Here is a 13,013-nt window from a genome sequence, read left to right as displayed (position 1 = left end):
AAAGGACTGCAGCCAAGTTAAGGCTGATGCCTAGGAGCTGAGGTCTCAGAAAGTGGACAAGGGCTGAGGGCTTAGCCAGAGAAAAAGGGGGCAACAGCTGGGACAGCTGAAGCCCTGACAGGTGCTTGGAGGCCTGAGGGGGTGATCCCTTGAAGTAGGGGGCACCCTGAGGGAAACACAGATCTCCTCCCAGGGCATGAGGTGGACCTGGCAGCAAAGACAGACTTGGCGGGCAAAGGAACCAGAAGAGCTACTCCTGGCTCCAGGGACCACCTCTTCAATACACCAAACAGTAACATCAAAGGCATGGTAGACAAAAGACTGGAGGTGAGGTAAGGCTGGAGAAAGCCAGCAGACAGACCCCCAAGGGGCACCAGGTGCCAGGGTGATAGACCCACATGGCCCTGTTACACCACCTAACAATCAAACTAGGCATAAAGAAGGGTACTGCATAAATTAAAAGCATTTACATTCCCATAGGCACCTTTCTCTCCACTCCTCCTGTTCTATAACTCAGTTTTCCACAACTTGTTCTGCAAAGCCTTGTGCTCCTCCCCTTCTGTAGAGCAGCCATAACTGCTGCAAAATCTAATTCCTACATGTACCAAGAATATTCTACACAAATGTTTCCATTACAAAACACCACTGTGCTCTGTAACATCCAGAGAAGCATGCACTAGTCAGGAATGATCCCTACATATTTTTTGGTGATGCCTGCTATAAAGCACAAAGAATAGTATGGAATGTAAAAGTCAATGATAAGAGATAATAACAAACCATTTCTAATTATGCTTCATACTGCTCAAATTAACACAGATGTCATAAACAGCAATCAAATAACAATAATTTAAACAATTAATGGAACCGGCAAAAACATTTACTGTGAACACTGCATTTCTGCTTCTGTTTCGATGCATTAAGATGACTTCAGTTTCTGTAACTCTATTTTACCTGTACTGAACAAGTTGCAGCAATCACACCATCTACAGGTGTTTCAGAGAAAGGATCAAATGTTCGATCAGGTCGTCGCATAAAATCTGGTTTAAGAAGATACCTTATTTTAAGGGAAAAGAAGAAATGTATCATATATGGATTTTCAAGATGACATTTTATCAGCTATAAATAATACTGATGCTCAAGCACTAACCAATGAAATGCTGCAGAACATTAATAAAAGAGAGAAAAGAAAAACTACAGTTGTCTAGTATAAGTGTTCATGTTAATATATAATTATCTGACTGTGGATAGTTTAAATCAGGCATGTAACTCTGGACTTCAAGAAATAAATAAAGTTATAATCTGACATTTTGAGTTATTTAGTAGTATAAGAACACATCATATCACAGCAAATATATTTTTTATTTTAATCTTTTATGCTCTGCTTGTTAAAACAAAAGAAGTTTAATTCAAAATTGTTTTTTAATTAAGCAATGCACCTCAGAGACTAGATCTGTATTGAATTTCAGCCTGCAGCTAATTTCTTCATCTTATAAACATTTGAGGGGAAAAGAGTTGATAATGTTAATACTGACAGATCCTTAATTATAGCGGTGTGAATGGTCCAGCCATAATACCACTTACAATATGTCCCAGGGGACTATGCACTCGCTCAGCATATCAATTAACCTAATATGTGCACTGAAGAGTAACAAATAAAGATTCCCACTTTAAAATAAAATGGCAGCTGATGTCCAGGAACACTGAGCTACATACAAAGAGAATTTTCTTCCAGAATTGGAAGAAAATGTGCAAATGGAGTTATCCTGCCAATTTATGGCACATTAAGCCTTGTACATACTCTGCTTGCTACATAAAAGCCACATTTCCATCCTAGATTCCACTGAGTATTTCATACCCAGTAGGCAGACAGAGCCACTTAAGTCATTTACTTCCATCAGTAGAAATATTGATATTTTATTTTTAATCCTAAACATAAGAAAGGAAGCATCAACTGAGGCAGTTGCTTTGTTCTCAGCCCTGCTCCATTTTGAAGAGGAAAAAAATAAACTTATACTAAATTTGACAGAGTTGCACGGTCATCTTCTAAGAAAACAGCAAACATAGCCATGTCTGTATTTACTTTTTCCTAAGAACTCTCTGCTTTCTTCTATCTTTAACTATTCATCGTCTATATTGTGGTATTCATTGAAGGCCCCCAAGAGGACTGCTAGGGACCATATGTTCTCAGAGAAAGAGAAAGTCCATGCCTCAAAGAGCTCACAATAGAAACAAACAGGATAGACAAGAATGGCAGAAGGAAAATATCATCCCTATTTAAGAAAAATCCCCATTTAAAAAATAATTACCAATAAAACAAACCCCTCAGGTATAGGAGAGCAATGCACACATGTTTAGAATGAGTGGAGATGGCGACTTGATTCCTCAGTGTTTTCTGGGCAATCTGCTCTCTCATGACAAATTAGTGGTTACTGTTACTTTTTGTGCATAGCTCTGTCTCAGTTTCAATTGTGGCCCATAAGCTCAGTGTATACTTCTTGCTTTTACTTTCCAAAGTCCACAATAAAAAAAAAATCTACTCTGTTATGACCAACTAAACTCACTTTTTTTTGTGAACTGTACAGTGAATCTATAACCTGAATCACATACTGAAACAAAGGATTCATAATTAAAAAATGAAGATTTTGCATGATCTTTACAATTTGTCACACTAGGTCTCTTCTCTTTCATTTAATAAAAATAAGCCTAGTTGAAAAGTATATTCATCACACTACTAGTTCACAGATGTAAATCAACCCCTGGAATTCTGCTCATTTCTATTCTTCACCCAGCATCCCATTTTTCTTTTGTAACACATAATTAATAGTGACAAAGTTTTAATAAAACCAGAGTATGGTGTTCTGATACATAGTGACAACAGTTTAAATCACATTACTCACCCGCATGATCCATTATATTCAAATTTTCCCTGATTCAATTGCATTGCTAAATCTGTCAAGAGACAAAAATAATTTAGTATCTTGTCTCTCTGAATAATGCAGATCTTGAACAGATGTCCTAGGAAGAGAAACTATGCTGCACTTTTTTGTCCAGAATAACTAGTATAACTAAGGGGACATCTCTGAAGTCCGTGATAAAACTTCCAATTACTTCACAAATGCTAAAGTCTTTATCAAACCAGCTGCAGTCAAAGCCATATTTTTAATAAAAATACGCTTTAGTCAGCAAGGGATGCCACCTCCATCCTGCCACATCAAAGAGATTCAAGGGTCAGCCTGAATGGACTTTAAGGATCAGTGTCACAGAAACTAGAGGAAATATTTTCAGTTCAGAAAATTCACTCACAAGCCTCTGAGTTTATTCTAGTTGGGTATTTGGGCCTATCTAAACAGATGCAGTAAACATGTAAAAATAAAACAAAAAAAACCATTTACGAATGCAAACATTTTCCTTCAACCTTCTAATTCTGCACTTTGCTCCTGTTTTTAAATCAAAGTCTGGTTTCCTTTTTCCCAGTGGATTTAGAAATTCTGCTTCCCAAAGCAGCTTAAGCCTTTGTTTAGGCCCTCCAGAATATTCATAAAAAAACAAAACTCAATTGCCTGTTATGAAGAACAATGGGATTTTGAATACATGCATCCTAGCCATTCATTTCTTTACTTGGCAGCCTCAAAGCATCATTGACCTTTTAAAGTTTACTTAGTGGATTTTCTTCTATTGTCATCAAGAATCCTCTGTCATTTTATAGTAGAATAATGATTGCAGGAAAGAAATAGCCAAGAATGCCACACAGGGGATGGGAATAATATGTAGAGAACAGGGGCAGTGTTAGGGAGAAAGCTGACGATCTCACTGCTGACTCTGTCCCCCTTCGGGAATGATTTACAAGCAACTTTTAGAGACATTTCAGCGCTGCTTTCTCCAGCCTTTCTCAGTGAGAAATGAATGATGGAAGTGATGCAGAGCTTTATGATCATTAGGATTGTTTTGAGCACTAAGGACACCATCAGACAGAATGAAAAATGACCAAAGCTGTGCTGTAGGCTGGAGGAAAGCATGGAGGAATACATCTGATACATGAAGCTGAAGACATTTCTAGATTCAGTTAGGCTAACAATTATTTACATTTTCTCTGGCCCAAAACATCAAATCAGCTCTGTGCTCTGCCTAGCAGAGAGCTATTTAAACTCTCCATCTGTATGCCTGTCGCCACCCGAAGAGGCAGGCTCTCTTATCTCATTCCCCAATATCTACTGATTAAGAAATGGAGCTGATAAGCAATTACTGCTATTTCCTGTATTTTTGTGTTCCTCCTATGTAACATTTTCTTGGGAAGCCAGGCACCTGACTATAGACAAATTGACTTTTGTAAAGAGGACTTTTGTAGGGGGCTGTAACTAATGTCTCTCTGACTAATTTCTACATATATTTCAGCATTTAAAATACTGTGTTGATTATGTTTGCAAAGAAAGGGGACTGAATATGCTTCCATGCTTTTTTTTAATTGTTCCCTTTTTTATGCCTCCATGATCCTCCACACATCAGATTATTCAGCCATATGTCTCCTTCCTCAAAAAATGCTACGAGCAAATCTATGGCATCTGTTTGAGAGTTACTGCCTAAGTCTTTCTTCAGAATTTAGGTTCACTGGACAGCACCGCCTACCTGGGGTCTGATAGTTCAGCGAGACCATCTGGCAGCCGGCGTTCCAGAAAATTTGAGGCATGTAATTACTGGAATCCACTCGGCCTCCCTTGGGGTATATCCGACTCATTTGTCGTTTATTATAACTGTGTAACTCGTTAAAGGAAAACAAAATGAAAACAACATAGAGACTTATCATTATTTCTTCATTTTTATATATTTTATGCTGTATCTTATGATGCATTTCCTATGCTACCGTGTAGCTAGAATATACTGTAAAATCAGAACCAGATCTGTCTAGTTTATTAGTAGCATTAGCAGAGGTCCACTGGCTAATCAAAAACAGTACTGTTCCTTAGCATACGACTGTCAGCATAAGGATACTTCACAAATTCAATTGCATGAGTCTTCAAATACCCAAGTCCAACTGATTCATTAAAAGAGGACATGTTGTGATGAATATTGCGTTCTAGAAAGAAAAGCAGTAAAATCCATTTTAAGATATAGTGATAATTTTGCAAAATACAAAACTATTAATTAAACACAATAGCATTATACACAATACAATGTTGATCTTTCTCAGTTTCCCCCTCTGTACTCCATATTATAGAACAAAATTATACTTGAGATAATCTTAACTAATAGTTCAAAGTTGTCACTTTTTCATTCTGGCAAGCCAATATAATTTTAAAAAGTTGCAATTAATTTAACAGCAAGACATATATCACTAGATAAGAGAAGGCAATATGGTAAATGCTTTAGAGTGAAATATATATCACAATAAACAGACAGTTGACTTTTGTGCCAATTACATCTATTCTACTTTTACAACTGAGAAAAAAGAAGACAGTCTAATGAAAAGGGGTTACACTACACAGTGATTTTTTATAATGAGGTTCCATATGTTAACTTAAAATGCTCCTTGTGATTCAGTGCCTCCATGTGGATGACAAATAGAATAACACTAATCTTCAATATAAAATTAATCTGTTATGTAAATACCATGCAAATGACACTTACTAAACCAGTGGTGCTTGAGACGCATTCTAAAAGCAGGGAATTTGTAATCTATGTTAAAACAAGTTAAGGAAAAGAAAGCAGACAAATATTTTTTTTTCATTTAACCTTGTATGTTACCTTCTGCTACATCGAAACCTTGAAACTTTACAGGCTGTGCGTAGTTGACCATTATCGACAAGTAAGGATGTATATTGGTTGTGGCACCTACATATTTGTAAGATGCCATCCATGCTTGTTCATCTTCAACAGTTACCACACCCTGAAATCATATTAAAAAGAATACCCATTAATTGCTTTTCTTTTTTCTTTGCAGCAGGTGGAATTTTCAACAAGTTATACAGAAACACACTTGCATCTCTAGAAATTAAAATAAAACCTAACAACAGATTGGGAAGTTTGGTGTGGAACATCAGGATCAGTGATTATGCTGTATATGAGTGGGACACTCATTCACGTTAATGGGCACTATATGAGGCCTGACGGCAGAAGAGACTCTCAGCAGATCAGATGACAGTAAAACATTTGAAGGCAGAATTAATGTCAAAGGGGGCAAAACAATGCTGTGGGATAATGCCATGTCTTTATCAAATAAAACCCGAACCTTTTCAATTGAACATAAATTACGGCGGGGTGAATTGTGGGGCTAGCCTTATTTCAAATACAACTTTGTCCTCAAGACTCAATTTGGTGCAATAAATATTCTTTACCAATAAGATCAAGACACAGGGGGTCAGAATCTCAGCAGAGAGGCTGAGGTTCCTAAGGCTTACAGAGTTACAGAGAGGTATGCCAAGCCTGAACAGCAAAAGAAATTCCTTTTGCTCATGCAGACAGAGAGGCAATATCTTAATAGAAAGATCCATAAAACCATTTTATTGGTATCTAATCTGATACAGATTTGAAATTAGAATGATCTCTCATGGGATTCTGTTGTCCAAAAACTTAACATCAATTGGTTTGGCATAAAAGTCTTGGAAGCTGACGTAGTGTGTCCTCTTCCCTGACTTATTCTCCAGCCACTGGCCTTTGTCCCTTTTTTTCCCTGACTAAAAAGCCTCTTCATAAAGGAAGAGCTTGACAGCAGATAATTAGGTTCTAAATGAGTCCCAGAGTGGGAAACTCTTTTAATCTGTAGCCTTGATTAGGTCTATCAGTATTCCCATGTGGAGTAGAACAGACTGGCAAAAAATTTAACCTTCTGTATACTGGCTTTGATAAAAGCCTCTGCATCCTATCACCAGAGCTGTAACAAGCATGGGTAAACCCTATGGGAGAGTGAAAGAGGGTGGAGGAGGACAGGGGAGGGGAGAAGGTGGAAGTACAGGTTGGGGTAGAGCTGCTGAGCACTGGAGGCATGGGAATCTTACTTACACTGGGGGCTAAAAAACAGTCCCTGACTGCTACTGCTTCTGCAGCTGCAGTGTGGGCTGCCTACCCAGGCTGTTGCTCCTATAGCAGCAGCATGGGGTCCAGATACCCAGATGCTGCTGCAACAGCAACACTATGGAGCTGCTTTTGCTGCCAGGTTGTAGACTCTGTGGGGGTGTGGGGCACAATACTTGTGCCCATATTAAGTTGGAGACTGGGGCTGGTGTCCCATTCACCCACCCCTAGTTAGACTACTGCTTCTCACAGTGAATCTTCCAATGGATGCAATGATAAACCTGCAAATACACCAATATGGTAACACTTCCATTGATTTTTAAAATGCATTAAATGCTTGTCACAAAATAACTGTTTCTTTCCTAACAGGAAACTATGGCCAATTACAAGTAGTGGAGAAAGTTTTTTCAAGCAAAAATAATTTTGCTTTTGCAACAACACCAAAGCAGAACAAACAACACCTCCATCTGCTGCATCTCATTTATTCAGAGACTGCAGGAGGGAAGAAAAATAAAATCTATTTGCTAATATTATGTGCCCACGTGTGTGACCTGCCTTGTAATACCGATATGGACTTTAAAGTAGAATGAAACTATCTGACTATACCACAATATAGGAAGGCAGTGTCCCCATAACAGAAAGCAGGGGAGCTTTACTCTCCTTAGATTCATCTAACCTGTAAACACTTGGGTCTAACAAGAAAGGGCATTTCTTGCCAGTTTGAAAGAGCCCTGGGGAAGCTGAGTAATTGCAGTGAGACTGGTTATGCTGTCTGGTTGGCATTTTACATTTAAATTACATTTTCAATGATTCACATAACCAGATTAATATTTTATTTTAATGTTACATAACAGCACTTGTTCCTGCAAGCTGTCTCTGTGAGACTTAACAAGAGCATCTGACACAAAGCAGCCTTCCTTTGTAGTGGGGAAATGGCCCTCTTCCCTGGATCTCTCCATTTTAACAACCTTTGCAGTGGCAGGACCCTGACAGCCCACATTCTCTGCTTTACCTGTGGCAGGTTAGGGTGCTCTTAGTGGTTTTTCTGGGGCAATATGTCTCGCAGCTGTGTAACGGGGTTGATTGTGTAGTTTTAGGAATAGGTCAGACAAGCATGTGTATGGAATGGTTTCGCTTGGGATGATCCAGCCTCAAGCAAGGGGTTGGACAATATAATGTCTGGAGGTCCCTTCCTGTCCTACTTCTCTATGACAGTTTGCAGGAATGTGCTCCTGTTAAATAAAGCACTAACATTCTGTAATGATACTGGACACCCATCTTTTGTTATCACATTAGTTTTGTTGTTGTTTTTAACGGAACTACAGATTAAAACAGCACTGTCCAACTGGTTGTCTGTTGGCTTCACGTAGCCTGCAAGCTCCCACCTGGCCGCCACTCAGCCCACTGTTCTTGTGTTCTTGCAGGCAGGGTATTCAGCGCCCCGCCACTCCTCTGGAGGAGGAGGCTGGAGGTGGCCAGGCTGCCTGTGCTGGACACAGGCTAGGGGAGGGTGCTGGCCTGTGTGCATTACCTGCTCTGCAAAGGAGGAAGCCAGGCTGCCTATGTTGCGTTCTGCAGGTGGGCTTGGCCAGCTCTGGATTAAAACAAATGCTGTCCACATCTTTTCAGGAGTAACTGGTTACTTTTGGTGTTCCAATTTTTGGATGATAAATTTGAGATGCCTTCAAGAGGCCTGATTTTCTAAACTCACCATTTAAAAATTAGGCACTAATCACTTTTTTTATAATTTTTGTCCTGAAACGTATACATGATATGTATTGCAGTGGGATAAAAGCCAACAGGAATGGTCTGCATCCTGCTGCAAGGAAATAAGGCCCCAGAACTATAACTACATGACATACTAACAGTGCAACTGTTCTACCAGCGGCCATTTTTCCAAGTCAATCTATCAATCAATAACTTAATATGTAAGCATCCACTTACACCTAATTTGAAACCAATATTCTAACTTTCTATCCAATATCACAGTAGTGGATCTAGGATGTAAAGACTGGGATTTGGGAATGGGATGACAATTACTGCCTTGAGCAGAAGGACTGGGTAATAACAACAACAACAGCAACAGATGTCTGAAGAGGGTGAAAATTAACATTTCAGGGAGCACCCCTCTCAGGAAAGGGGTGCTGTTTGGATACTTTAAAACATCATGCTTGGCTCCCTTCAAAAGCAGAGCACATTGCAGGAAGGTAGGGGTCGGAAATTGATTTAGATGGTGGAAGAGAAGAACCGTAGAAAAAAAAACAGGGAAGGAAATCAGCAAAGGGGATTTTGGAGGATGATTTGCTCAGGTCCCTTCAGACCCTACAAATTATGAAACTATGAAATGCAGATATGCCAATGGAAATTAAAAGGAGCAAAAATAAAAATAAATTGGAAAAGGGATGAGGGAAGAGGAAAATGCAACTAGGGTGGCATCTTTCAATCCCTATCAAGGCATCTCCCTGTCCCACACACACAAGACTTAGCATGAGTCATTTGTACTGAGACAAAAAGCTTCCAAGCAAGAACACACTGCTCCATCCATCCCCAGTACTGCCACCACTAATTTTCCCTAAACTCTGTGGAAAAGGAGAAGGGAAGAAGATGGTGCTTCTAGCCATCAGTAGTACAAAGGAGAAGGAATCACTGTGACAGTCAAAAATACTCTGTAAACACAGAAAACTAGAGACTAAAACAGGCATATCATTAAGAAGGGGATGTTGATGATGGGTGTGCTTAAAAATAAAAGAAATAAAATAGAAAATAAATAACATCCTGTATGAATTACCTTTTTATTGTTTTCTTGCTCCAAATCTTCAACAACCTAAGAAAAAATAAATATATTACCCAAAGAAACTGCAGAAAGACATGCTCGCAGGCATAAAAGAAAACAAAATCTCAACATCTTTTAAAAAATCTTGAAATTATATCCCTTTTCATTTTACGACCTGATTCACCTCGCTTTGACTCCCAAAGGTTTGCAGTATCTTTCCAATTCACATACAAAAGATATGGAAAGGTGTATGTAACTATACTGATAGAATGAAGAAAGCCACTGGGTAATCATTTGTCAGAGCTGAGGGCTGGAGGGTTACATGGAGAAAGAGAGGGAGTAATATACTCAAGTTGTCCAGACTGTGAAGACAAAAGCACTGAGACTACCTTGCAAGTGCCTGCCTTTGGAAAAATCCTTCTGCCTGTCTCATGAGATGGAAAAATTTACTTGCCACTGGAGTACCATTCCTTGAGTGTCCTTTTGTGCCACCTCCAGTTATAACCTGTCACCACTAAGAAAGTGCCTTAGACAGAAAAATGGTGACACAGCACTCCATTTATATACTTAAAGAATCAGGATTCATTATCAAGTCATTGTTCAGTGAAAGATCCAAGTAGTGACCTTAGGGCACATACAGAGGATGACTGACTATGTTGAGGACCACCACTAGCACATCTGAGGGCCTCCTGGTTCAGTAAGTAAAACAGACTTAGCAGCAATGTTAAAACTGCAGTTGAGTGGGAAACTGTTAGGACCCGCAGCAGCAAGGATGCTGAATCAAAGAGAAAGTGAGCAGGCTCCTCTGATACTGCTCTGGAAAGATACACTGCCAAAGGCAGTCTGAATAACAAGGAGAATTTCCCTATTGGTATTTATCTCTGGAGCAAGCTCCAAAACAAGCCAAGCAGGAGAGAAGAGGCCAGAATGTTTCAGTGATGAAGAATTCAGTGTCAAAGCCAGGACCTCCTACAAATACATGAAATTATTTTTAACTATTTCCAGTCAGATCCTGAAGTTTGTGCATGGTACTTTCCAAGGTATGGACCCCATTTAGTCCAATGGAAATGTTATTTGAATAAATACAGTAGGCATTAACCTGTAAAAATTTAAATTGTCATAAATTTAAATGTCAGCAACTGGGTTAGAAAATGCTTAAGTGATTTATATCAAACTTCCATCTAAAACTTAACTGGATTATGATACTACCCCCTCAATGAAAGCTCTTTTCCAACACACTGTGTGGAAAACCTTCCTGAAAAAATGCATATAGGAGACAATCCTACCTTTTTGACGCTGTTGGCAACAACTTCTTTTTGACTCAAATCATCTGCAGAAAGTTCACTTCCAAATTTGAACTCTGGATGAGCTTCTTCTTCTTGGTCAACTACACAGGAATGGGAGGAAGAAAGGAATAAATAAGAAAAACAAATGGTACATAGTTTTTGTGGAAACAATTAGAAAATCATCAGACCTATTGAATAAGCTCACTTCTGAAAGCAAAAGTAAAAACAGGAAAACAGAAAGATTTCCAGCAAGTACTGGCAGCTTTCACTGAATACCTCAAATTCCTGTACTGCATGCATAGATATAAAAAGATTTGCTCCATATATTTCTTAAAGATATGAATTTGACAGGAAAAATACAAAAAAAAAAAATTGTATAAAAAACAAGGAAATAAAGAATGACTCTTAAAATATAAATTCAAAATCTTCTGGTACCACCACATGACTTCTTATATGTCTGTACAGTCTCTTTCCTTCTGTACAATTCCCTGTAAAACAAGAACCACTTTTATTTATTTTTAGAAGCTTCTTTTATATATAGAACTAGTGTCTTCAAAGAAAGCAGTATGGTCATGTGCTCTGACACAGAATCTTTTTTTTTTTTTTGGTACAAATTATTTATTTAGATATAAATAATAATTAAGATGCCGCATAACTAAATCTCTAGGCACTCTAACACATAATTAATAATGCAACAAAATCCCAGCAGCATTAAAATTAATAATCTTAACAGGAATTCTGCCAGCCAGCTACAGATTCTCTCTTGTGCTCCTTCATTACCAAGGAAGCGTACTTCCGATCAAGCAGAGAAGAAAATTCTAGCTCTTCCCTTGCCAGCCATACCCTTCCTTTTATTGTGAGGGGGAATCTGTCAGGTGTGCATCTGCTGATTGTAATGGTGGCAGTATGCCACATGGAGGGAGAAGAGACCTGTAGGTAGGCTGGTTCTGGGCCACTCAGTACTTTATAGATCATAATCCAACACTTTAATCTTAATTTAGAGACCATGGGGAAGCCAGCACAGAACCTTGAGAACCGATATCATATGCTCCCAGCCCTACTCAGTAAGTGAGGTACAGGCAGACCTTGATTTACGACTGTTCAAGTTACAACAAACGGCACTTATGACCTTTGTAAATTACAACACAGTTTCGAAGTTCCAATGGGGTTTTGACTTTACGATGCTGGACACAGCTGCCTCCAGCTGCTAAGTCTGTTGTGGTGGGACATAGGGGGGGCAGATCAATGCTCCCACAGCGAGGGAGGGATTGGGGCTGTGGCTGGGACAGGTGGGTAGGAGGGGCTGCAGCTCTTGCCACTGCATGCCACCGGTCTGGGAGGGCATGTGCTCCTGGATCTGTGTGGGGCGGGCAAGGCCAAAGCTGCCCCGGGCCACACTCTGGGCCAGCGACAGAAGGTGCTAGCAGTGGGGGCTATGCCCTTTTGACGCTCACCCAGCCGGGGTGGGGTGAAGCCACTGGGTTGCCTATGGACAAGCGGTTTGCAGCAGCCAGAGCTGCCCTGGCCTTCTCACTGGGCGAGTAGCAGCAGGGCATGGGGGAGGAGGGGTTTTCTCCTGGATCTGTGTGGGGTTCGCAGAGCCAGAGCTGCACTGGGCTGCACTCCAGGTGGGTGGTGGGGGCTATGAGGAATTTAGGGTGGTTTACAGCCCCACCATAGCCCCCGCCCCACCCTGATCCAGGGAAACACTGCCCCTCATGCCCTGCTGTTGCCACTTGCCCCAGTGGGGCGGGGTGAAGCCATGGCTCCTCTGGGAGACATGGGGAAGCCAGGCCAGCCCCCTCCTCCACCTGCTCCACGCAGATCTGGGGCAAACACCCCCCTCCCCACTCCGGACCAGCAGCAAGCAGTGGTGAGAGCCACTGGATGAGCTGCTAGATAAGCAGCTCCCAGACCAGCAGCCCACAGGGCGGGAGCCACCCACCCCT

General features: G+C 40.3%; 1 protein-coding gene across 4 annotated transcripts in view; it reads right to left on the bottom strand.

Annotated features, from left to right (window-relative positions):
• Window positions 1-13,013, bottom strand: part of PLCB4 (phospholipase C beta 4) — a 448,565-nt gene that overhangs the window by 77,104 nt on the left and 358,448 nt on the right. For all 4 annotated transcript variants that reach the window (XM_019516221.1, XM_019516223.1, XM_019516224.1 and 1 more), the window contains 7 exons: window positions 11,065-11,165; window positions 9,794-9,829; window positions 5,740-5,881; window positions 4,987-5,071; window positions 4,624-4,748; window positions 2,898-2,949; window positions 952-1,054 (listed from right to left, as the gene is read on the bottom strand). In XM_019516221.1, coding sequence (XP_019371766.1) covers window positions 952-1,054; window positions 2,898-2,949; window positions 4,624-4,748; window positions 4,987-5,071; window positions 5,740-5,881; window positions 9,794-9,829; window positions 11,065-11,165 — 644 coding nt within the window. The remainder of the gene's footprint in view (window positions 1-951; window positions 1,055-2,897; window positions 2,950-4,623; window positions 4,749-4,986; window positions 5,072-5,739; window positions 5,882-9,793; window positions 9,830-11,064; window positions 11,166-13,013) is intronic.

This window comes from Gavialis gangeticus, unplaced genomic scaffold, assembly GCF_001723915.1.
Source record: "Gavialis gangeticus isolate Ggan-Ray unplaced genomic scaffold, GavGan_comp1, whole genome shotgun sequence".
Taxonomy (NCBI): Eukaryota; Metazoa; Chordata; order Crocodylia; family Gavialidae; genus Gavialis; species Gavialis gangeticus.
This window is presented reverse-complemented; position numbering and strand designations above follow the sequence as displayed.